At 41.1% G+C, this 27,511-nt stretch overlaps 1 protein-coding gene across 1 annotated transcript in view; it reads left to right on the top strand.

Annotated features, from left to right (window-relative positions):
* Positions 1-27,511, top strand: part of usp43a (ubiquitin specific peptidase 43a) — a 118,533-nt gene that overhangs the window by 34,862 nt on the left and 56,160 nt on the right. The window contains exons 3-5 of the mRNA XM_084344349.1: positions 6,517-6,620; positions 21,812-21,904; positions 26,051-26,186. Coding sequence (XP_084200475.1) covers positions 6,517-6,620; positions 21,812-21,904; positions 26,051-26,186 — 333 coding nt within the window. The remainder of the gene's footprint in view (positions 1-6,516; positions 6,621-21,811; positions 21,905-26,050; positions 26,187-27,511) is intronic.

Raw genomic sequence — 27,511 nt, 5'->3', positions numbered from 1 at the left:
TGCGCAGGCCCTGGCGAGCCTTCATGCGAGTGTGTGCAGAGAGCGCAATGCTCTCACTGATACACAGTAGTACCCATGAGTCCTTGTGGGTTTGTCGCTCCTGTGATTGCATTGATGTCGAGCTCTGCTGATGGTGGTGATACGTACCCGTTTGACCTCCCATCGCTCCGAGCAGGAGTAAACAGAGAGGGAGAACAAGAGAGTTGGAGGACACGATGTTCTTTTCAAAGTGACCTTAGCTCTCTTTATACACCCCAGAAATACCCAGAAAACTTGTTCAGTATGCTAGAAAAGGCTTCGCTGGCAAATGTAGTTTGTTTTAGAGCACCTGTGTAATAATAGAAACAGGCTCTGTGTATCAAAGTTACAATCAAATAATCACAAAAAATGTATTTCTTGTTCTCAAAGGCATGTGTGTCCAATTCCCTGAACCCATTGCTACAAGTTCTCAGGGCTTTTGGCTCATACGCTGTGTTAGATCAGCTCTTTGTTGCTATAATCGACCGATACCTGGCTGTTTGGACAAAAATAAATAAAACTGAATCTGAAGATGAAAGCATGAGTAAAATAGAGCTATCCCTTACTTCAAGAAAAAGCAGAAAAAGAGGCTTTGGAGACCATGAATATTTCCTCAGTTGTCCCTGTACCTGCTCATTGCTGTACTGTCCTTTTCTGAAAGCAGCTGAGACTACTGGGTTTAGTCTAGAGAACAAGGCAAATACAGCTATTTTAGCAGAAGCACGCAGAGCTCTAAAACCAGGTCCGATATGTAAATCTGCAAAATCAATTATACTGCCAGGGGCGTGTGGACGGCGGCAGTAATTTTTGTCCCCAAGCAACAGGAGGCCGTTGAATGTGGCCTGGATCTGTGAGAAATCAGAGTTTTTTGGATCGCACCCAGTGTGACAATTGAACAGCTTAGTGCTTCTGAATATTAGTATTCACTTGTTATTGCTGCGGCCGGCCCCCGCATCTATTTTTGGCAGCCGATAGCAGAGCTGGAACGATGCTGTGGTGGTATTCATTATTCCCTGGGTGCTAAATAAAGACAGTAGCCTATACCCAGTGCTCTGTCTGTCTCTCCCTGAGTTTTAACTATCTGCGTATCTACAGTAAACACAGTATGCTTCTGTACATATACAATACGGTGTGCGTTGGTGTGTACTATCTTCTTTATCCTCTTGCTCAATGGAGTCATCTGTTCTCGGGTCTGGCTGAGAGGTTGTTGTGACCTGCTTATGGTGGACGGTGGCTTTTCAAGTGTGCAGTGAAAAGCCCACTGCCCTCATTTTTCAACAGTGTGTAGAAAAGGTTCTAAAAAACAAAGAGAAGGATTTTTTTAAAACCTGCTGTAGGTTGTCATCATTTCAACTAACTTCCTGTCCCTCAGTAATCCCCTCCCACCTCTCTACTTTACCACAGTTGCAAGACTCCCTTTCTTTTTTTCAAGGCAGGTGTCTTTGCCTCTTTCTTTTCTTCAAGCGTTTTTCATTGCTTGGCCTGTTTGGCTGTATAAGCCGTCACTGGCAGCGCCAGAATTAGTGGCTTTCCCTGTCCAGCCATTGCCGGTGTAGGTACCACAGCAGGAGGATCCTGCTCCCTGCGTGTTCCCCGAGCAGACAGGTCCACCTCCTGATGGAATATGTCCTGATTGGATAAAGTGGGCAGGGACACCAGAAAAAGTATTTTCTCTTTTACTGCATGAGCAGGGAGAGAAGAAACATCGGTTACTGACTAGACACTCTATAACAGTGATGACTGTGGGAATACAGACATATTTAACACTTATTTTAATAAGAAAATACAGCAGCTTTCAACTCGGGAATATTTGTGGATGTTTAGATTGTTTAAAGCAATTGTTTTGTTTATTTTCACACATTCATTAGTACAAGTACAAGTGGATAAATTCCTGCACACTTTGCGTCGGGAATGATCGTAGGCAGTTCACCCATTACGCACACTTAATGCTTTGATAACTGCATCGAGAATGAAGTATCAAAGCCAAAGTCTTTGTCTCTTACTCATTTCCCTCTTTTGACCATATTGTACTCCCTGTTGTAAGGCTACTATTAGCATTGTCACCACTTAGGCTCTCATTATAAATGGCTGTCTTTCTCTGTTAGCACTTTGTGTCCTCGGCTACATTAAATGTATATAAGAGGGAATGCAAAATAGTTAACACAATATGACTGAGCTCTAAGGTAAAACACTGGAATTTACCTTCAGTGTATTCATTTAGGAATGCACTGAAACATACCCCAACATGAACATTAGTGGTAAATGCTTCAGACAAACATGAATGGCTCTGGTGATTAGACTCTCTCTTTATTTTTAGGCCACGCTCTGAGTGATGAAAAAGTTCCCTGTTCCCACATGTTGATTGGGGGGAATGAGGCCAGGGTTTCCATGGTGATGCTTGTAACCTAGTCTGTCTCTGAGGGTCTGAGGATTGTTCGCCATTGTCCTCCAGAGAAGAGATGGAGAAAAGAGGGCGAAATCAAGAGAAAGAGAGGCAGTCGCAGCTCGGCTTGGGTCGTAAAAATGAGAGCTATACATGTTAAATACAGAACGTTATTGTTAGGATAAAACATTTTAATTGTCTCATTTGACCGTGACATATTCATAAATCTATGCTGAGAAGATGAAAGAAATCTCTGTCGTTTGTTCCATTTATAAAAATACGGCTTAATGGTCAACTGTAAAATCAAATATGATTAGTTTAGTTTTAATTCAGAATACAAAGTTAACATACAGATAAACGGCATCAATTATTACATTAAAAATATCAATAACAGCCATCCAAGGTTGAGAAGTTCTGCATCTCAAGGTTTTCAGATTAACTTTTGAGGTAATTCTCTTTTTCCATTCTGCCACCAACTCTCGGCACCCCGAGTGAAACTGATGCTCACCAGCACAAAATGGAAATTGAAGTCAAGCTCAAATAGCCCCTGCTGCATCGCTTGGTCCCCAGGTGCAGATGAATCCCTTTTCCAATCTCTATAGCTCACACAGGCCCACTAAACTGTCCATTACAACTAAGTGATAAGCTGGTTAGGGTTTTGCTGTGTGGCAGAGGCACCTCCTTCTATTGGGTTTACACATCCCTCTGTTATTTCTCTTCTCAATTCTGCCTAATTCTGCTCAGTGTAAGGCCTTGTCGAGGTTGATAAGCAAAATTGTTATCTTCACATATCAATTGTACAAATGGCTGAGGTGTGAGGATGTGGAAATAACTGCTGTCAAACACACAGCAGATCTGCTTTTTCTGCTCCTTGTTGTTGTGGCCCTGTTGTTGCTGCTCAGCAGACACAGTAGCACTAATTAGAAATCATTCAGAAAGATAGATATTATGCCTGACATTTTGCAATGATTTAGAAGATAATGGGATTTTCTTTTGTGTTTTTGTCCACTTACTAGGGATAAACACAGTGAAAAGGCCAGAAAGTTAGAAAAAATACAAGCTGTCACACCTTCCTTTTTGGCTTTGTGATGTTACCTCATTATATATTCTGGAAAGAGCCAACCTTGGAGAAACAAGATGCCAAAAAGCAGCTTTTGTTCGAAGTGAATGCAGTAATAATTGGATTTTGTTTGAACAAAAGCAAAGCTTCATGAAAGTTATTTGTCATTATTTCCAAAGACACGTTGCGAAACAGGACAGGAAGTCTCATTTTCCCTGAGAAGGTGGAGAGACCAGACCTCAGAAATCTCAGTGGACTTTAACTGTATTTGTTACATACAGTAGTGCTTATCAGAAATCTGTTTCAGGCCATCATTGTGGACTCTTAACACTTCTTTTCTGTAATACAGTCCTTAAAATCTTAGTTCATGTGTTAACTTGCTTGATTGAAATCATTGCCTACAGCTGAAACAAAATCCAACTCAGATTGCTTGAGAAACATGAATGTATTGATCTTTCATCTGTCACCAAACAAAACACAGAATGAGCCTTTAAGGGACTCTTGGTTTTGTTATACCGCCAAGTGTTGCTTCTTAATTCCCAGCTTCCTCCCTGTTAATGTTATTAATTGACTTTAATTACAACCATTTGTGAAGACAGTTGTATACAGAATGCAGAGATAAGCAAGTTCAATAGACTTTTTTTCACAGCAGACATTTTAGCTTGTCATAACACACATATATATATTTGACTGCATTAAAGTTAGATGAGCTGGTTTAGGAGCATGCTGGCTTACTGTCATGGCTTACTGGGACACTTAATGGAACTGAGCTGTCGTTAACGAAATTAGTTTCACCCGTGCTTTTCCTGCTGTGACAAGTCAAAAAGTCTGCTTTGAAAAAGGCCTGTACCGCCAGAATTTATTTTTACATTAAAGCCTCTGCACATCTATAGTCGCCCCTCACAGGTATTTTCACTCAGTCACCTGATTAGGCGGCTGGCTGGAGGTTTAATTCGGCTGAGTAATTGAAATTACCTGTGTAGGTATAGAGGGCCTTTAAACAATTCTGCATTTGCACGATTTACAGCCAATGTAAACATTTAGTGTCAAAGATGTAAGGTGACTTTTTGGCTCAATCCCATTTTCAATTTTCACCCCAAACCTCGTTTTCGAGTCCCCCTCGCCCCTCAGAACAAAGTTATAAGGTTGAAATCTCCCTCTGTGAAATGGGACAAATTTAAAGACCTTCATACGTCCTCGGCTGTCGCCGATGATCTTCATGAAAACATATACAAGCAGACATTTCCAGTATGCCGTCGACAGTTGTGGTGTTTTGCATCGCGGTGGCAATCCTGGTGCTGTCACGGTGCCATTTGCCATTTATAGATGGAGATAAAAGAAAAGCATCAATCAAGTCATCAACAAAGTAATCAAATAAAAAAAGAACTCTGCTTCATTACCTGACCACTAGTGTTGCTTTAGAGACTGACCTTAGCAACCTGGGCTCCTACCCTGCCAGTCTGCACTCATATTAGAGGAGTGGTACCAAGTGTAGCAACTTCACTGCTGGACTTCCGTTAAATTTCAGGAGTCACATGACATCAAAAGGGGGGAAATCATCGTTGAAATAAGTCAAAAGGGGGGACTGGCAAGCACAAATCAGTAATGCTAATTTTGTGTTAAGGCCAAGGAGTGTATTTGGATTGGGCCTTTGTCAAACAAGTAGTATAAAAAGCAGCATTGGTACATGTGGAGTATGTCCCACAGACCCCAGAAACCCGAGGGAATTGATAATTACCAGAATTCTGCCTGGTAATGGTGTTTGGCAAACATCCCATCATTCTGCAGAGAGGATGTCTGTTACTCTGCCTGAATCCTGTTCCTACAAATGGAAATGTTTCTGCTGCGCACTTTTTACACACAGCTGGTGCATTATTGTTCCACTGTTGCTTCAGCTCGAAAAGAGTATCTAAAGTTGCGCTACATAATACTGTAGGTACATGATCTCTGAGAGGTGATGGATCCGCGTCAGAGACTACCACTTTACTATCACACACACTGATGCCCCAGCTTTTTCCTTATCTGATAAAAAAGCTTTACATCTTAAATTTCCATGTTCATCATTAGTTAACAGAGGTCACCAATTTTACACGATGCAAAACTCCATGTAGCAGCAGACTAAGACTGGTGCTGCTTGCCTGTGTCAAATCTGTCATTACCACCATAACGATTCAGCAATCTGTTGCTCAGTTTCCTCGAGTCATAGTTTTCATCATCGTAGTCCATCTTTTATTCATCGCCTTCGTTCTTTTATCCTCATATTTATCTTTGAAGCCTTTTTTGCCCTCCTGCTGGGTCCGACACAGCATGGAGGGTATCACAGCCATTTAGTGTTTTCAGCACACATTATCGTGACGCGGAGGGCGGTTGACATCTCAAACATTGCTGACACCAATCTCTATTGACTGTTCCAACATCTACCATTTAAACTTTTCTCTCCTCCTCTCCCATTTGCTTATCTCGCATGGTACATGCTGTTTGAGTCACTTTCACCTGTGGAGCAGACACTAAACTTGTCATGTGTAAATCTCTCTTTCTCTCACTTGTTCTCAGTCTGTCTCTATCTACATCTGTTTGATCATCTTGCAGTTTGTTGAAGAAGTAAATTTTAGTGAGCGAAAACGCTGAGGTGGTGAAGAAGTTTCCTTCGTTGGCTCCTGTTCATGAAAGTTTTGCATTATCTGTCCCTGCAGCAAAATAATCTTTTGCCGGTCAGGATACTGACGCCTGATATAAACTTGGGCAACTTGGATAAATGCAGTTGGGATACAGTGCACTTCTTGCATGCAGCCTTAATCTGTAATATAGACGATAACAACTAATAAATTATTTCCTACTGCAGCTCTAATTCATTTATGAGAAAGCATGTAGGAAACTATTGTTCAATAAATGTCTTATTTAATATTGTGAAGATGATGTATACTTGTATATTTGCTTGTATTTATGCATCTGTCTGCAAATAATTCTCTTAAGAAATAAAGTGAAATGTACCATATCAACTAAAGTGATTATTTGTCATCTTTCTGTTTCTCTTTCTGTGCCTGTTTCTCTGCAGGGACCCAGTTCATTGGGGGATCCATCTAATCCCAGTTCAGCCAGCACACAGCAGCCTCGAGACCGACACAGTTTTGTCCAGGATCATTTCCAGGCTCAGTACAGGTGAGAGGCATAAACATGAGCAGCATGCTCCAGTGTTTCAAAAACTTTTATTTTTTGTTACTTCTAACATGGCTGATTGTTTTTTTGTTTGTCAGAGTAAAATAATTTATTATTTTGGGCGCCTTGAACAAAAATTTGTTTAATAGGTCCTTCAGCAAAGATAAAACTATTTTTTCTGATCTTAACCTAACACGGCTAATTAATGAGCCCTCTAGAGTCGCCCCACTTCTCAGTGTTTGCTTGACTGGATACTGTTCTCACAGCCAAATAGAATTTGGCTGGTGAGTGGAGAGCAGGTGTTTTGTCAGAAGGCTTCAGAGACCATTCAGTAGTTTACTGTGTGTGGAAGATGAAAATAACACCAGTAGTAGGAATAGACCCAGGCATGTTTATTAATGATTGCCCCTAACTGGGATAGATTCAAATTTATACAAGATGTTAAAACTCTTGTTATTTTATTTTTTTTTTAAAGGTTAATAAATAAATTAAGGACAGACAACTACCTTGGATCAGCTTTGAACTCATATCTCCTATGACACAAACGGTTATAGCATGGGCAAGATTTCATTTTGACCTCATACATCACTATTTCCATTAGATAAGCACCATGCCTTTCCCAAAATGCATTGGTGTGGCTTAATTCATGTGTTGTTGTGCAAGGTTGTAACTCATTTGCCAAGTCTGCAAAAAGGTGTGCCTCAAGGTTCTCCTGTAGGACCACTTGTTTTCTGTTTTTATTAATGATGATGTTAATGTTTTCTCTTTGTAGTCTTCAATTATAGGTAGATTAGACTATTATACATTGAATCAAAAAAATCACAAATTCAAGAGGCTTTGCTATCTGACTTTAGCATTCTACAAATGTAACAATTTGACAGATTATCAAATAGATCTAAACAGTCCATCTTAATGGCTTATTGAAAAGTGTTTTATTCTCTTATTTTAAAACAAATTGCATGTGTCTTTAGCAATGCTACCAGTGACTGTTCCTCTCTAGTTTAATCAACAGTCTATATCCTAGGTTGTAACTGAGTGTTGTGCCTTGAGTTTTGTATTGTTTTGTTTTCTGTTTGTTCTTGCGTTTGTTTTGGGGTCCCCCTTGGTTTATCCCGATATAATAAATTTAGCAAAAGAAAACAGACAAACATTTCTGTCAAAGTAAATAACCCAAAGCTCTTAGTAAGAAGTAGGACGATATTTTGGAAACTATCTTTGGTCCCTTATCAATTATGCAGTATGCAGGCTGGATTCCACTGAGCACTTTATTGATTGTCCTGAGGTTGTGTTTGAATAAACAGACTGAAATGCACATACTATTAAAAAGAATAGGTATTCAGCACAGGTGAGAGTGTATTTTCTCTCCTACGGATAAGAATCAGTAGCTTGAGAAAGTAGGTCAGACAGACCTGTGAAGGACTCAGGGGATTCGTCTTTAGTACTGGTTTCTGGCTCTCTGTGCTTCCTTCACAGTGGAAAGTCAGAAACTGAGGCTCTCTGGTTTAATAGACCCTCTAATGGAATTGACTCTCGACCTTTCAGTAACCTTGTTGGCACACTTTGCTGCATACATTTACTTCACATCTTGCTTTCATTTTTCACCTGACTCCTGAGCAATGTAAGCGTAATCTAAGGTGGTAAATAGGGACAGAGACTTGTTTCGTTGCAGGCTTGTGGACAATCTGATGCTTTGAAATGACTAACTTGCAAACAGCCGGGGAGGAAGTCATTGTTAGAACTTTTAAAGAAGCAACTGATATGCAGGCTGAACTGAATTTGACCTTGATAAGAATAGTTTCAGCACTTTGTTACAAACCCCGTCTAATGCTTGTGTGTATAGGTTTTATGTATCAGTGTAAGATGCACTGTCATCAGCAGCTAGGACAGAACAGTATGTTTCCACATCCAGCAAAAATAACAAGGCAGAGTACAGATAACTTGGAATGAAACATTTTACCTTGGAGAGGTAACATTTCATCTTTTTGGCAGGGACTTGCTGACCGCTCCTTATGGTGCGATGTAAGAGAACAGACTGCTATCCAACCCAGACAGATAGAGCAAAGTTTCCCTCTTGTACTCTCTCCTTGCAAACTTTCATAATGAACTCTGTTTGCCCAGACTATCATACTGTATGTGCTAACAGGATGGATGTAACAGCCACTGTGCGATATAGGTCACTAATGTTTGATCTATGGAGAAAGACTTACAAGTATTGAGGGAGTTCAGTGCATACTGTAGCAGATTAAATGAGGGGACTATTTTGTTCCAGTCTATTACATAGTATTAGTGCAGCTCCTAAGTATTACAGCTTCATATACAGTATGTGCATATATACTACTCCCACTACTACTACTACTACTACTACTACAACTTTTTCATACTGTAGATGGTAGTAAACTGAACATTTTCTGGTTTGACTGTTTGCTGGATAAAACAATACATTTTAATTAATTTCCCTGCATTCTGGGAAATTATTATTAAGAATCATTAAATAAATAATAATTTTCTTATCTATTCCTATCTTATAACATGACATGACATTAATATTGTTTATTTTTCTTTATTTAGACAGGGCCAATTCACAAAAAACGACAACAATAAGCTTTCTCCACATGTTGCTCATCAACTGTTATGGCAACAGAATCACAGGTGAAAAACATCCTAAACGCATGGCGTGTTTTTTTGTCAACTTTATGAAACTTACTGCTGACGAAGAAAAGCAAATAACGTCGCTGGCAGAGAGAAAACAGCAAGGAGAGAGAAACAGCCAGGCATTGAGAGGCTTCAAATGCACATAAACAGAAAACACTCAAATGAATGACCTTAGCGTGAATCACAAACTGTGGATTCAACAGATCTACTGGGATTATTCTGACTGATGTCTCATCCATTCTGCAGCTTTCAGGTGGAACCACTGTTCGTGAAATGCAATCCCATCAGTTGGGAATGAAGGGAGATGGATGAATTGATCAGTTGTTGACAGCTGATGACAGATATCACCAACTTGGCGACTGTGGGAAATAAATGGACTTTTGGTGAGCTAGATTGGTCGCCCATTTACAGTTTGCACTCAACTCAGGTTTGCTATGGGCTTAAGTCAGATTGTCAGAGAACACATTTGCCCTCAGCACCTCTTTGAAGTTAGGACTTTAGGACTTAAGATTTTCAAGATTTTTTTCATTTTCTCACTCGACATCACTTGTCTATTTGAACTACTGTGAATTTCAGGCAGCAAATGGATGACACTTAACATAAGACTCGATAAAACATACACTTGACCTTTGCTTGACTTTTCAACAAGCATGAACAAGTAAGTGTGCACCCATGAATAAAGTGAATCTTGCGTTAGTCCAAGATGTTAACTCCAGATATAAATTATTTTATACTCTGGAAATGGGATGTGGAGTTTGTCAGAACCTGGGACTCTGGGAACTGCGAACAAATGACGATTGTACCATTTCCCCCTTAAGACAAAAGCCTGATCTTAGTGGTGTTAGTGTGTTTTTTTGTCCAATGTAAAAGGGGTATGGGTCAGAAGTGATAATACAGGGACAGAATCGTAGCCATCCTGAACACTGGCCCTGTCATGTTTAATGCAACGCTCTCACTCGACCTACAGCAGATACTGTATGTATGCGAGCCAATCAATAAGACGGTCAGCCTGATACTTGTACAGTATTGACCACTACACCGTGAGGTTAACCAGCCATTCATTCGTGGGATTATCCCATTCCCTCATTGGCGGATGATGGATTGAACGCTGCGACTGTGTCACTGCAGAGCCTCGTCTCCCATGACGCCCTTAGCCTGAGTAATTTAAAACGGCTTGAACTGATTGTATTCACTGAGTCAGCTGTAGAAGAGACAAAAGATTCTTCTCCTTCTCTTATTCATTATCTTCCCAATTTTCTTTCACACTATTCACGCAAGCACACACACACACACACATACATCCGAGTGTTCATGTGACAATATCAGATTAGCTGTCAATTCATTAGCTGATTAGCGTAACAAGGCTCTGGGACGCTGCAATCAAAGTGTTCTAATGTATGGTAATAGTATTGCCAACCACAATACAAATATATACAGTACACTTGTTTTTGTGTTGTTGTTGATGCTTTTTTTTTAACCAGACTGTTTTATAAGATTAAGCCTACTGTGAGACAAGGCAGCTTGAGCACTAACACAAAACACAAGTACAGTGGGCTATAAAATCTGACCAGGCAAAGTGGAGAGAAGGTTTTGCTCGCATGTCAGCCTTTAGAGTGGACAACCTTCACTTCCAGGCTCATTTACTGTTACATCTATCGGTCATCTCATTTCTTCTGGAACAAAACTGACTAATCTTGTTTTCTTTTCCAACACATTCTCAGTCATCATGAAATGTTTTTTAATCTTTTTAAGCCTCATCAGTGGCCAGTTGACCGAAGAGAGTGTGTCCCTACAGTCTGCTAGAATTTAATAGGAGTGTGACTGAATTGTGTCAGCGTTTGCTCCACATAAAGCTCCAACACTTTATTCTACAGTGCATACAGTATATTGTCAAGTCTTCAAATCTGTTGAAAAATTCTTTATAATCGTCGTTATAAATAATGCAACAAAGTCAACTTAATGGTCTTGGCATTTGATTGTTACATTTTAAAGAATATTAAACAATGTGATAGCTTGTGAATTAATGTGTAATGGAGGATGGGATTGTACATTATTTATTTGTTCCTTTATTTTGTTTTTCAAGCCAGAATCACTATGTAAAAACACAGTGACCCAACAGCTTAATACAACAGCTGTTTTCTCTGGTCTATGCATGAGTCATTACCGGTTGTTACGTCCTAGCTAACGAGCTTATCATGTAACCGCAAACCTCAAAATGTGGGACTGTGGGATTTCACCTGAGGGGTTTGAGTTAGATATGTGTAAATATAGAGAGACGAAGAGAGTGGAAGGAGATAAAGGGCAGCAGATGTGATTTTTCTCATTAGAGTTCCTACAAGTTTTTTTTAACACATAACATTGTTATGATGTAATGAGTTTTGTTTGGAGTTAGCACCTACATTATGTCTGAGTAACAGTCACAGACCTGGGATTTGTATTTATGACAGTGTTGCTGCACTCAGAAAATGCCAATTTCTAGTTGCTTTAAAATGTCAGAAAATAGTCTGAAACCAATGTCAAATTTACCTCGGCATCAAGGTCACCGCGTTAAATTGCTCGTTTTCTCCGGACGACATCTAGAATTCAAAGACAGTCAATTTACAACAATCTCAAGCAGAGAAAAGGAGCAAACATTTACATTTTAGGAATAAAAACCTTCAGTTTTGTACACACAGTATCTTTTTCATAGCTGCCTCTTCATACTCTGATATTCCTCTCATATCTCAGGCTGCTGGGCTAGTATTGCTGGCCCAGTTTTTAAATAATAGACACAATAACACTGTGGTTTAGATGTCTGCCCTGCTCCTCTTCAGTTCCTCTTTTTCTTGTTGTCATTTGCTGCTGCAACTGCCAAATTTCACCAACGTAATATTGGTATACCACTATCTCTAAAATGGAGATGTTGCAAATTTCTATTTATTGAGTACAAGTGTAATTTCTACACTGTCCTTTCAAATGACTACCTTTAGTTTTAATATGTGCTGTATCATTCTTCAAAAGTGAGTTCGTCAGCATAAATCCCTGATGTAGCTCGTTGGTCCTAACGTGTGTGCCACTGTGGGACTAACTAGTCTAAAACTCTAAGAAAGCTTGCTGCATCACAAAAAAAGCTTGGAGCGATCACATCATAGAAAAGTGGTGTTCGTTAAAGTTACTCAATAACTTAATGAATGAATGAAGTGCTCAATGAGCTCGCTCGGTCTTCATTTCCTTACTCGCGTTCTGTGTGACAGCGTTGATCTGCACTCTACATTGCTGTCTTCATTGCGAACTATCTTTGAAATATAATCGAGACTGTGTTGTATTACTTATTAGCAGTTTCTTGCCCCCAGACCTTAATAAAGCATTGGTTACTCTACAACATGTTGGGCTCTAATTGAAACCACAGAGTGTTGATTATTTTTCTAACTCTGGGGCAATATTCTCTCTGGTGACTCACTCTATTAATAAATAATAGACAAAGATACCCGCATGGTGTTGGATTTGTTTTCTAGTCTGGGTTTCATCAGGCCTTCTTCAGTGTGAATATTCTTCATATGCATTTGTATTCTCATCTCATTAGTTGATCTTAGTAAGTCTGAGCTGGTTTCAGTCTGCTGCGTCTTCCTCCTCTCTCCCATTTTCCTCTTCTTTTCCTCTTTACATGGTGTAATCACTGGGGAACTGGAGTCACTTTGCCTCTAAATGCAGACCAACAAGGGAGCAATCATTCGCCCTCCATCCCGCAGTGTCTTATTTTTGTTTCTTTGTTTCCGGCTGCGTCTTCGTCTCTCACTGTGTCTATCTATCTGTGCCTCTCTCTCCGGCCTTCCCTCCTCTCTCTGTCTACATCACTCTGCTGATCTCTCTCTCTTCCCTCTTCTTCCTTCCTGATTCTTTTTTTATCTCGCAGTGATGGTCCTCAGAGGCGTTCAGTGGAGTTGTCTGATCTGAATAAATGTTTGCGATTAGAGCCAGGGCTGTCTTGTGGTTTGGGCTGCCGACGTGGGAGTCGGTGCTCCAGTCACTCCGTTGTGCTGCAACGTTTAAATGAGCCTTTGTCAAAGCCTCGCTCCCTCCCCCCTACTCTGTTTGTCACTCTCAGTTTGTGGCATCTATTTTTAATGGCCTGGAAGACGTGCGGAAAGCCCCAGCCTCTGTCTCTGTCTGAACAAACAAGATAGTTGAGGGTGGTTACTGTTTTCCTATCACAGTGGCTCTTATTTGGACGCAGATTCAACGTGAAAACTTTTGGGATGTGGGACAGTTTGTGTAATAACTGTTGTCAGATAGAACCCCCAGTTTCTATGATCTCCAGTTCTATAGGGCTATTGAAACAAAGTAAGCATGCACGCAAATCCCGTTGTTTTTCTCAGCCCCCTGAATCAAGAGCCATAAACAATTAATGCTCCAAACAGCAAAACCTTCTAAAAGCCACTTATGCAACAAGGCCAACGGATACCTGTCCAGAATGACATGTTCTCCCCACCAGTCATATATTTTGATGCCAGATCCTTTGAAGACTTAGCGCTTCAGAAAAAGAGTGCAAACTTTCTCTCATCTTCAAAGATGGTCCGCAGGGGCTCCTCTTTTCCCCGAAGATGCACCCAGACTCGGATGTGCTCACGCTGACCTCTCTGAGGCACCCGTCTGGTCATTCCACGCTGAGTGAGTCCAGAGCTGAGTGGATCCTGAAAATATGGCCAAACGGTGACCTTCTCACTTTGATTTTGACGCTTTCACCACCCACAGAGCTTTCTTGGAGCCCAGCCTCACGTACCACTCTCCCTCCCGCTGCTACCACCCAGAGCCTCGCAGTGCCAGACTTTGAAGTGGGTGCTAGCCAGTTAGTGCAGGCATTATCAAATGGACTCTTTGATCCCCTTCCCTTTCTGTTTCGCAAAAACAAAAGTCATCTGCGCAGAGTCATTTGCCACCTCTGTCTTTACAGTTTACAGTAGGTTACAGTTAAGAAAAAATAGCAAGTACATATCTGAATCCTCTTTACCACTTGGAGCCTTAAATGACCTCTGAAAATGAATAAATGCACCATACAGGACACGCCATCGCACTACATTTGATTCTGGTCCTCAAAGTCTAGTCGGGCCATGTAATTAAAATTAAATCTCTGTAAAATATACGGAGATTTTCTTTCTCACAATCGACATTTAGAGCTGCAACGATAGTCGATTTACCCATTAGTCAATCAAAAGAAAATTAAGAATATCAATTCATCATTAATATGATTTTTCTCCTGACCCAAAAGAGCTTCTCAAAAGTTTATCTCATAGATCCAACAATTAATCTATTATAATTTTAAAAAATCACTAGTTGTAGAACTATTATTGATTTTCTTCTCACAACTGTTGGGGAAAATAATACAAATATATATGCTGCTTTTACCACCTTTATCACCGCTTTCCGACACTTACTTTGGTCCATATTACGCTGACTCTGTCCAGCACACAGCCTCCCCTCTCCCTACTCCGTGTGCGTGTGTGTCTCCTGGTGAATATGGATTGTCTGAATCACATTAACCCCTGGGATTGGCCTAATGCTGTACAAAAGTTTATATGCTTATACTCCTAAAATTCAGGCCTCCAGATTCTTGGCTCATTAAAACACACTGGGACTTTTCCACAGGTGGCGACCCACCAGTCCTGTGTGTGTGTGTGTGCATGCACAAAGCTGGAGCAGATACCATGGAGGAGTCGCTTGTTGGGAGAATGAGTTCCACCTCACGTAAATGCACTGTGTCCTGCAGCTTCACCCTGAATGTCAGATATACAGTGTTTGTGTGTGTGTGTGTGTGTGTGTGTGTGTGTGTGAGAGAGAGAGAGAATATTGGAAAGTGGGAGACTGGAAAATGTGCAGGAACTAGATAGTTATTCGTCATTCATAGCAGTAGCTTCTGTCAAGGTTATAGACGAGCAGCTTAGCTGCCTAAAATGTTGCAAGTTTGAAAACGTAAAAGAAAAGTTAAACTAATGAGGTTCTCTCTTTGGATCACATCCGTCCATACTTGTAAGTTACTTGAGTATGTTGTAGCTTCAAATGGGAAAAATAAGAAGATGTATTTCTTTATGTAACCTTTATTTTACCAGGAATATTACCGTTGACATTCAGAATGTACTTGACAATGGGCAGAGACAGGAGCCTAAAAAGACAACGTTTTGATGTTGTGTTGATTGGAAGTTTTTGTCCCCTCGTGCAATATGCTGCACAAATGAAGGAACAGCTCACAGAGGAAAACATTAACAAATCAAAAAAGGTCTTGCAAATTGTTGTTCAAGACTCAAAATGACCTTGAATGCTGTACCGCATGAGGCGGTTCTAGTGTTTTAACTGAGTGCAGTTGGGTCTTTTCAACAGCTGGCAGACCAGACAAAAAAGACGGTTGGACATGGATCAGGCTTTAGATAGCCAATACTGATCTGTTAATAAAGCCTTCACCACGTCCCCATAGACTGAATTGAGACCCGACCTATGTATATTCATATATTTTTATTTGTATCTGTTCATATATATTTACTGTAATGCTGATTTGAGTTTTGAATCAACAAAACCTGTCAGTCATGCATGCATCTATACATCTCTCTCAGCTTTCCACACAACGGACCGATGAAGCAATTGAGTGAGAGTGAAACTGTGTGATAGAAAGGAGGAGAGAGATCGAGTATGTGCCTGGGTGTGCGTGAGAGAGACACAGCTGGATTAGTTAACGTCCTTGAGTCCATCCACCTGCTTGAGAAATGTTGCTTTGTGGAAGGAACAAAAACAAGAGTCAGTTTTCAGTCCTCTGTGCTTACTACTGACAACTTTGAAAGTGCAGCCATGTGTGCCCAGCTGTCTTCTGTTACTTATTAGCAATAGTAATTATTATCTCGTCAGTTAGTTTTAAACAGGAAGGAGGAAACTCAAATATGAGTTTCCTCCGTCCTGATAACGGGCAATCGCAATTTTGTCTCTGAATCCTAAGAGGGAGCACAAAAGTATAAAAGTGTGGGTTTGTATGGCACTTAACGTGCGTGTGTGTGTGTGTGTGTGTGTGTGTGTGTGTGTGTGTGTGTGTGTGTGTGTGTGTGTGTGTGTGTGTGTGCGTGCGTGTGTGTGTGTGAGTCTCAACAGCCCCTTTAGCTGAGTTAATTTCCCCTGACAGGAGGTCTCCGCTCGCTCTCTCCTATAGAAAGAGATGAATGCCCTCCAATCCACAGCCAGTGACACATGACTGACTGACTGACTGACAGGCGAACAGAAGAAAATGAACTCTCCTAGCTCTCTCACTTTCAGTCTGTGGAGTTGTGGTTAAGTTAGGTATTTTAAGACCTTGGCTCAGCAGTCAACCTTACTTGGAGAGAGGACTACCGTAACATCAGATAAGTCTACTAAACAAACATAATATCTTTACATGCCAGTCTGGATATTAACTATAGGCTTAGAGCTGCAAGAGGTTCACATTTTTTTCTTAACTATTGTTGAAAGTCGCTTATGTTCTCAGGCTTTGGCGTGTTTAACTAATAACAAGCGTTAGCGTGCCAGTCTCAGGGCCCTTGTACTGTGCACAGTGGTTCACTGCACACCTAAATGGAACAGAGGCATCAATAGTATTAGTTACACCTGTGATTTTCCTACTACTTCAGGTCAAAATGTCTGCTGTGAGAAAGTATCATTTAACTGATTGTATGCTATAAAGCACAAGCACACGCTCACTTGTGCTGTCTGTCCAGTGATTAGAAAGCGGGATATTGGGAGTTTTTGTCTTCATTGGTAAAAAAAAAAAATCTGTCTACATGATTCAGGCTGAAATATTCACAGACAAGTTAATGTCTTAAAGTTTTTCTTAGTTTTCCAACTCACTTCCTCACTCTCTGACATTCTTCTGCATGTTTCAGCAACAGGCAAACCAAATGAAGTTATTCCAGTTGTTCTGCAGTTACATGGGGATGGTGACCTAGTTGAACAAAGCTCCTTCCAGTTTTGGTTGAACGATGGCGGACGCACTTCCTGTGTGCCATAGTGTCACCTTCATTTTTGCGGGAAAACCCAGCCAAGTGAGCAGGCTGAACAGTTGTCTATTACCAGTCGACAAAAGTGATTTGTTATTTATAGAGTAGAGTGCAGGTTACATTTTACTTCAGCATTTTATTTGCCCAGGAATCATTGCACCAGTACTGGAGTACTGATTATTGATCAGTCCTTGTAAAACATGACCCTGGTGGTCAGAATATTTACTTTTGCATCTGAGGCTGACTCATGAATGCGCACTGATGCTTTGCCCTTAACAGTCTAGCCAGGTGCTATAAATGCATTCTGCACACAACACTTGACCATTCATCATTCACAATAGGCCCGGGGGGATAAAAATGTACAAATACACACATATTTTTTGACTTACCAAAGCATCAGGGCATCTGGTGCTGCTGTTTACAGCCTGTTTTGCTTTTCTTGGCTGTCAGACGCGTTTCTTCTGATAAGATCACAAAGTCTCAGCGGTATGAGGGTGTGCTATTTGGCACTAGCAAGCGAAACTAGATTGAAGTGTCATGATATTCTTGACCTGTGTTTTTAGAGACTGAATTGTGGGGAGTGTTGGTTACTCTGGAGGAATCTTACTGGCTTCTACTGTAGGTAAAAAGAAGTTTTTGCTAAAAGCAACCTCAGTTTCTTCTTATTTTTTATAGTTCAGTCTTCTCCAAGTGTAAATACCAACAGCAAACCATGCTCACTTGTTTTCGGGCTGCATCTCCACCTGAGCCCAGGCCTTCATCCATCACTGTCGGCTGAGACTGTTTGCGCCTTAAATAGGGTCAAGACAGCAGCGACTAAACAATCAGGTTTCTTTGACAAGAACTTTCAAGTTTGGTTGTTGTGGGACCAAAGCCGTGCTTTTGGAAGACAATAAAACTTAAGGCGTGTCGTTAAGCTGTGAATATCTGGACTCAAAAGCTGCGAATAAATCATTTGTTTATGTTTGTAGTCCCCGCAAATTACATGGCGTTATCTTTGTGCTTTTTTACATTTGCTCGATCGGTCTTTTACCCTGTCATATCTGACATGTTTACAAATGTGCACATCTGTTGCTACACATGTACACTCATTTTATTCAATATCTCATTGTTAGATTACGAGTTAGTGACAGTTAGTTTTAACTAAAAGGAATACACAATTAAAAAACAACTGTATTCACAAGCTTCCTTGCCATTCCCTCAGATTTGCATTGTCTGCGTTTTCACACAGACTTTTGACTGGAGTAAAACACTAATACAAATATGTTTTTAGGGAGAAGCGAATCTTTTTCTGCAGGCTGTTAAATAAATTCTATTTCTAGCAAACCCCGCAACAACAGCTCATCACAGACACTGTAATTGATTGATCTTAAAACTTTTGTTCGGTACATTTTGTATACCAACATCGTGACCTATTTCGTGCAGCGTACATTTCATCATCCACGTCGCCTACATCATCCGCTGTATTGTGCTGCAAAGCTTCCCAATTTAGAATAACAGTATGAAAAATGCTTGAATCAGGCAACGTGATACTGCATAATGTTTCGAGATGCTGCCGGTGGAGTGTTATTTATTTAGCTCCGAGCAGAACGGAGGGATGCTGAGCAGCTCGACTTTCTTTCTGATAAATAAGAGCAGCTGCTGCGGTGCGGTGCATGTGCACCTTTGTGGTTGTATGTCACGCAGCTCCAGGTATCGGGTCTAAACTAAAGGATGGCAGTCTTTTCGGTTGACACCTGAATGCACACATATTCTCCAGCAGACTGTAAAGGCTGTCAGCCTCGCAACAGACTTTTTAAGCGATGCTGTGTGTTTCTCGGTGTGTGTGGATGTTCCTGTACGCACAGGTGTGAATTTTAGTGTAAGTAAATGCAGGGATCTGGGTGTCTACAACGCTGTGTGTGTGAATATGCCTGTCAGTACAAACTGGCATCATTAGCAGACCTGTGACTGGCTGCCACGGCACACTGGTTACAACACTGACGGCGAGGAAATGTGGAGCTCTAAATCTGTTGTATTATTTCCAGCATATTTGTACATTTGACAAGTTTGCATCACCACAAACTGGGATACAGCTCAACTGGCAGAAATGAGAGTGAGACACCGGGAGATGAAAGGACCAGCTGGCAACACATACGCAAAGCTGTCGGCAGTAAGAAAACATTTTGCGGAAACATTGCAATAATTTTCCTTCGACAATCAATTAAAAACAACAGCAAAAAGAAAAATCAATGTAATCAAAGTATCGAGCAAACTGCCGAGAAGTTTTTGGTGCCCCACAAAAGGAAGATTATAAGATGATTTCCGACAACTTAAAAGCTATATCTGCACTTTTTTTTCTCTCAAATTTAAACTACTGTAATATGACTGGTAAAGAATGACCACAGTTGAAAAATGCTACATCAGCAGCTTCCTGCCTGTTTAGAGCTTATCACCCCATAAAGGATAATAGATTCCCCTCTGATAGAGACAAACGGGCTATGTTTGTCAGGTTGCCTCAAAGAAATAGCTTGAATAGAAAATGAAAATGGTTGGAATCAGTGCTTTTATATTGGCTCAAACTTCAGGAAACACAGCAACTTGACCATTTACCTCAAATGAGCTCACATGAATGAAGGGATTATGTTCCTACGTTGTGAGAGGATTACGTGCTGCTAGAACAAGCTGAACATGGTGTGTTCACTCGTTCGCTGCATGAAGAAAGACTTGATTACAGTTACGTTTAAGGAAGGACAACAGGTTACTTGAGGCAAGTTCACGGTCACGGTTTGTTGAGATGCAAAAGCATTACTTACTTGAGGACTCTTGCGCAACTGGGAACTTACTGTGGATTTGTAGTTAGAGCTGAGTTCTATTGTGTTTGCTCATCCATCCCAACACTGTGTCAGCGCCAGTTGGTTTCCATCACACAATCCTTTGGATTCCTGGTAGTGCTTATAGTGAAGACAAGTCATATTGAGGACAAGGAAATGTTTAAGAGCAGAAAACACAGATGTTAACTGATGAAACTCGGGTTACATGACAAAGAGCTGTAATAATATGTTTAAATGTTAAAGAAATAGCTCAACTTTATGAAAAAAGGGTATTACGAGTTAAACGAGAAGACTGACACCACTCTCATGTTTATGCATCACATATGAGGCTACAATCAGCAGTCGATTAGCTTAGCTTAGCATAAAGATTGGTAATGGGGGAAAAGTTGGCTTGGCTTTGGTCAACGCACCTGGAAAGTATTGCTGACGGAAATATGTGCTATAAACACATTGCAGAACACTGCCTAAGATGAAATGAACAAGGACATTAGCTCATTAGCTTGCGAGTATTTGCCCAATCGGATGAAGCTCTGGATACACTGGCCACGCACCCCATTTTGCCAATTAGATGAAGCCCCAGCTAGCCTTTAGCTACCCTCAAATAGCTTCTGTTGATTTATATGCGCCTGTTAGCTAGCATGATCACTGAGGAAGGAGAGCTAGGTATCTATTTCATTGTATTTTTTAGTGTCGAAGCTAAGCTAAGCTAACCAGCTTGTGCAGCTGTTTAACTTACAGACATGAGGATGGTGTTGATCTTCTCATCTGATTCACACAAACCCATAGTGTAGGTTGGGATCCCCAGTTTGTCTGTCCTCATGTGGTTCCTTCCTCTCTGATCAGCTCCACTGCCATCAGCTCAAAGGCCTTGACGGTTCCTGTCAGTGTCGTCTTCTCCAGCGGCTTTGCTTTCTAGTTTCCGTTAACTCGACTGTCCTGCTGCCAACCTTCTGTTCATGTTTTATCTGCCCTCCCACTGAGCCCTGCTCTTTGTTGTCTTCCTCATCTTTGTCCCTTTGCTCTCCACTTTAGTTTCCACTTCCTCAAACCATTTCTACTCTTAGTATCCTATACAGCTTTCATCCTTTACCTTTCTTCTCTGCTTTTTTTTCTTCGTGGTGTTCCTCTTCTCTCCAGCTCAGCACGTTCTTTAGCATGCAGTTTGTTTTTTTTTCAGTTGGTGCAATATCTCACCTGCCTTACTGCCAAAATTCAGAACAGCGTCCCGCATCTGTTGCTTTGCTGCCCTTTTCTCAACAGCAGAGCGGGTCCAGATGGTCTGTTTCATTGCTAAGCATTCACCATTGTCCACATGGAATATTCACATTTGTCCACCATCATGAAGGTTTTACACCAGAAGAGTACATTTCGACTGTGCATTTACTCCTCATTTAAGGGGGAAAGGAGAGCATTTGGCAAGTAGGGAAGTCGATATCTCTCAGTCCATCTGTCCAACAGTGTGTGTGAAGTCATGTGAAGTTAAAAGTGCTTTCTTCTCCAATGATCGCTGTCTTTGTGATATTTAAAAGCTTTGTGACTTCAACGGGCTGATGTGAATTGAGTGAAGCAGGATGGAATTGGGGGAAAAAGGGTGTTTCAGGTAGTGAAAATATATGTAATGATATTTCTTTCAAGACTATCAAAACTCATAGTATCATATGCAGTGAGCTGAGGTCATATATCGCAAAAAAATAAAAATAAAATTGCTATCTCTCTCTCTCTCTCTCTCTGTGTCTTTCTCCAGGTCTTCTCTGACGTGCCCTCATTGCCTTAAGCAGAGCAACACCTTCGACCCGTTTTTATGTATCTCCCTGCCTATCCCCCTACGACAAACCAGGTGAGCATCACACATGGCATGTGGTAGAATTAAAAGTATATTGCTAGCAAAGCTTTGTTTCAATTATGGTCATCATGCTGGCGAGTCTATATGTTATTTATATTCAAGCATACTCTGCTTTTTAAATCTCCTGCAGGCCTCAGCACATAAGCAAAACTGTTTAGTCAAGCAAAAGCCTTTCTTAGCTGCTGGGAAGTCGACACTCTGGATGTATGAGGTTATCTGATATCAATGATATGGATATGACCATCTGATTGATCTACCTCCACGAATAAGTAGAACATTGGTCCCAACAGATGACTGTAAAAGCACACACTTCGAAGGGAAATTTGACAAAATGACTGCACAAACACGTGTGGGCACACATTTGCACAAACAGGCTCTACACACCGATAGCTGTTTGCCATGGTCACATCATTGTGATAAATGTTGGCCATCAGAAGTCCCTGAGCAAACACTTTCTGTGTTGTTTCCATTTTTAAACGGACCAGAAGCTGCATGTCAGCAAGGTCCCGCTGTGCGACTTTGACATACAGTATGAAAAAAGAGAGCAAGAAGGACTTCTTTAAAAAATTTTGATGACAGAGACAGATTTTGTGACTCCAGTGCACTTCAGGCATCAGCAATCAGACTTGGGTTGGATTTCTAAAGGATGTGACTTACACGTTCTTGAGTTCCTCGTCTCAGTGCTCCTCTCAGCTCCGCTAACAAGGAGCAACAGTAGCTAACAAACAAACAACAACCGCCCTCCAGCACAACACAGTTCAACAGAGACACTGATCATTAATCGAACAATCAACATTATAATTTAACCAATTACAAATGTATTAACCTACAATCAGAGAATAGTATTTACTGTATTTATTTACAAAATACTTGCTTATCAAATGTAATTGAATAAAATATCAAATACTGGTAAAAAAAAAAAAAAATGAAAAATACAGGTCGATATTATTACATTTAGCCATTTAGGAACCTGAGTATGTGCTGGTATTCTTGGGCCAGTGGTTGAATGGTGTCAATCATTTTAGTAACTTGGTGTTTACATGATCCATTCTTCTAACTCCTAGACCACTCTGATTTGGGTTCAACAGTTTTCTAATGGAAAAAGATCCAAAATATTTCATATATTATTAATGATTAACTGACAGCTGACTGTCAATTAAAGAAAGTACTTAAAATGTGTTGACATCTTTCTGTTAGCTTACCTGCACCTGTTTGGGAGGCACAACTTACACCTTTCTGATTGGTACAGTGGAGTCCTGTGACCCAAGTAATCTCCATCAAAGCTGCAGCGCACCTCCGAGTTCAGCAGAAGTCCAATCAGACAGAGTTACTAAAAAACACCTGTGTGAGTGTTTTCAGGGCCTTTAAAATCAGTTGAATGAGGGGTATCTTTGGTGACCGAGGCATACATTTGGTAAAGACAACATTGTTTTGTCTCATTTTGGCACCCTTCTCTCTCTCTGCCCAGTCATGCACACAGTAACACATCTTAAAAAACAACAAATATCATTTCACATTTTGTTTACATTCATTCAAGGTTCAATGAGTCCTCCTATCTTTGAGCGTGCAGGCGTCTCTGCTCTGCATCCTCTCTGCATGTCTTCTCCCGTGATAACCCCAAACCCAGTTTTACAGCATGAGCCCTCTGACAGTGTGTGGTCTCTCTCTGCAGTTGTCTGAGCCCAGCGCAGAGGGAAATTCATTCAGGTTCAGACTCACTGCTGGACCCACACTGACAGCACACACACACACGCTCCCACACACACAGTGGCCTCATTGCATCAACCTGCTGCAGCAGTATCCCAGCAGAATGCCTGAAAAGTCTGAGGCCCCCAGAGACGCAGCCGTTTGGGTCCGGCTGGCACCGTGGCACCGAGGTCTGGGTGCTGTAGATAGCGGCAGAGGGAAAGGGAGGGTGGCACTATGTATTTTTCCTGATCTGACCTTGCACAGTCAGACAGCATAATACTTAAGTTTTTTTTTTTTTTTTTTTTTCTCAAAAACAAGACCGTTGAGTGAAATCAGGAGGTCTCACTGAGCCTTTATCAGGCCTTCTGTGTGGGTGCTCTCTGTACAAAAGTGCAAAAGAGCAAACATGCTGCCTAAGTTTATAGAGTATTAAGTACGGTTCATGATTCCTGTACTTTGTGTGTACAGTGATACAGTGATTTGAACAGGTCTTTTTGTATAATCATGTACAGTACAAGATGTGAAATTGTGTACTTGAAGCGAACAAACACATGGACCAATGCCAAGAAGTGTTATATAAAATACAATAGAGAAAAACCAAATACAGGCTATTTAATATGCAGAAAGACAAACGGATACACTGACAGCAGGAGGTGCTTCAGGGTGAAAAGCAGCGGCTGATTAAGGTGAAATTGTTGCGTGATACATTAGCACTGTGCTAAACCAGCTGCCTGCTAAAGGATCATTCTGGTTCTGTATGTTTCAGTTTTTTGCTACGAGTCACAGACATCGATCAATTTCTCAAACAGGCCGAAATTCTACATTTGGTACCGTTCATTTCGTGACAAGATGAATGATGACGTTTCAACCAGCACCTGAACACATCACGCAAACACACAGACTTTTTGGATCAGCTTCCATTTCCACGCAACAATGTCAGTTATTTTTAGATACAACACCTGTTGACTCTTGAGTAGTACGTAGTTCAAGCTCACAGCACGAACTGGAACAAACAAGTCGTGAAAACATTGCAACAAAGCTACAGTCGACAAAAACACAGATGACAAGAAAACATGATTAGGAGCAATCGTAGTTTGGACGATCCTGGCGCTAACATGATTTTTCAAGATCATTTCGAATGACCTGAACAGCACCGTGCACTCTGGCGCTTCATGTGCGAACATGTGAGAGGCTGCTGTTTGTTTAATAGAGACTATAAAGCTCCAAATCAGCAGGGGGGCTGGGAGGCGAAAAAACCCCTGCTTTTAAGATGACATCTCTATTTCCTGTTCCTCTCGAGTGCCATCCCACACCTCTCATCCCATTTCATTTCACATCTCGGTGTCTCGTCTCGGCGTAAATAAAACAGCTGCTCAGATCCTCCGCCGTCTGCCCTGTCAGCCACCCCACTGCTCACACATTACTCACCTGAATAATGCATGATGGGAAACAGGAAGTGGAGGTGTCAGCGATTACACAGTCTTCATCCCAGATGAGAAGTCTTGACCTTACTCTGTCTCTCCCTGCTCTCTTTTCCTCAATTCTTTGACTCTTGCTCTGCTTTCTGTTCTCTCATCTTCTCATCAAACTCCATCCTCAATCACAGAACCCATCCTTTATTTATTATATCTCCCTCCTATGCCTCCATCATTTCCATCCCTGCAACCCTTACAAGAGGTGTTCAGAATCCTGTGAATCAGGCACGTCCCAGCACACAGCAGCTTCCAGCGGGACCGTCACCAATGTACTGGTTCAACTCGTCATGCCCAGTCACGCATAAATTCACACGCACACACGCAAGGGAAAAAGGAAATCTGAAAATAGTTAATTCACTTCGGATATTGAGTCAGACACAGACGAATCAGATGTGTTTATGCTCATGAAATTAGATTTTGTACAGCAGTATTGTCAGAGGAAATCTTGTCCCCGAACTTATTAGCCATTAAACAGCTCCGCAGTGCATTTCAAAGTTTCATTTTATTGAATGTTTTGTTTTGCTGTGTAGCAGCTGAAACACATCAAGACTCAGCCGGGCTCGATACACATCTCCAACAAACTGACAACATGATTTCTGTTGCCTCTGGTGTCCCTGATTTCTGCGCAGTTGCATTATTCTCTCTCTTTTTTTGGTTTCGGTTGATGTTCGGTTGTGTGTGTGTGTGTGTGTGTGTGTGTGTGTGTGTGTGTGTGTGTGTGTGTGTGTGTGTGTGTGTGTGTGTCTGTCTGCACACAAATATGTAAATAGCTCAGTATGCCAGGGTGTGCTTGGAATCTGTAATAATGTAAACATGCAAAATCAGAATTGCAAAACAATTTGGCACTTTGCTGGAGCATGTCATGTTCCTTCCTCTCTCTGTCTTCCTACCCCTCCCTCCCTTAAACACACACACACAAACACATACATGCACACTTTCTAAACCCTCCACCCCCTTCCTCTGCTTTGCTCCACAGGTCGATGTGCGTGACGCTGGTGTTCAGTACGAAGGGGCAGAGGTACCTGCGAGTAGGGCTGGCTGTACCTCTCTTTGGAGCCCTGTCCTGTCTTAGAGCCATGGTGGCAGAGGAGGGAAAAATCTCCCCGGACCAGGTACACACACATGTGCACACAAAGGGATTGACACCAGAGCTACCCCTGTAGAATTAATTTGGACACCTGTCATGTTAGGAAAAAACACTGAAACAGCATTTAAATTGTTTAAACCAAAGACGATCCACTGAAATGTACTAAGAGACGTTTTGACTTGTCGTAGCAGGAAAAAGATGGCTGTAGTTCGTAAGAAGAACAATAACTGTCTTCCATTTAGGTGAGCCATTTCCAGGGCCCTCCACATGACCTTCGTTTTTACAAAATATCTCTGTACACAAGAATCCAGAATTATTCCAAACCCTCGAACAAGCATGGCAGGCCAGTTGATGAAATTCAAGATTATGGCAACAATACATCAAACACCAGAGAAGAACATTATGAGCATACTGAACTTATTATATTCAAATAAAATGATACAAAACTGTAGGAAACTGCTAAGTTAAATCATAAACTTGTAGTTACGTCTAGCAGTGCTAACAAAGGACTTAACATCAAATGGCTCTTGAGTCTTGAACCTTGAATTAGAAGTTTACAACACAGTTGAGGTAATCATTATATTGTGGTCTCGATGATATGGGTCAAGTGAAACAGATAAGAACAAGAAGAAACAGAATTCTCTATTAAAGCAGGGTAACACTTGAATGAATGCACACACTTAGCTGAAATGTCAGCAGCAAGAGAAAGGGTAAAGGAAAAGGTTCCAGAGGCGTGTGTTCATCAGTCTTTAACCTGCTGCACAGCAGACGATGAAGACGGCTGCATTTACTAAACCTGCGTAGAGTAGCAAAGACCCAAATGTCCCATGAAATGCTTTTTTTATGGTTCATGGGTGCACTGTTCCTCTGTCTGTTGATATATAAAACAAAGTTTTAAAAGTTTGCCTACGTAGTGTTGCTTTAACTGTCCACCTTTATCCACACACACACACAGGCTTTCCTCGCCTATCTCCATTTCTCTCTTTCTCTCTCTCTCTGCAATTATATGCAAATATCTGTTCATACTTTGATTGTAGATAGATAGATGAGATAATTGGACTGTAATCAACGACCAGCGCACAGTTGAGGAAGTCTTGTCCCAGATATCTGCAATCCGAATACCTGCTGGCTACACAGGAAGCCCTGAAACACTGGCTTTTGTCCTCAGAGGCTAAATTGTCATCAGAGAGCAGCTGATAGCTTCAGAGACTGAGTTCAGAAGATGAGATGAGTGATATCTTCTCTGTCTTCTCTGTGTCTGCCTCGAACTAAGTTTTGATTTATGTCAGTGTTGATGCATTACATGTCCTCCCTTTAAGATCTATGAAGTCAGGCATCTTTTCAAAAAAT

The sequence above is a fragment of the Pagrus pagrus genome (genome assembly GCF_965226575.1).
Source record: "Pagrus pagrus genome assembly, chromosome: 2".
Lineage (NCBI taxonomy): Eukaryota > Metazoa > Chordata > Actinopteri > Spariformes > Sparidae > Pagrus > Pagrus pagrus.
The sequence above is the reverse complement of the archived record's forward strand: the minus strand, read 5'-3'. Positions and strand labels throughout refer to the sequence as shown.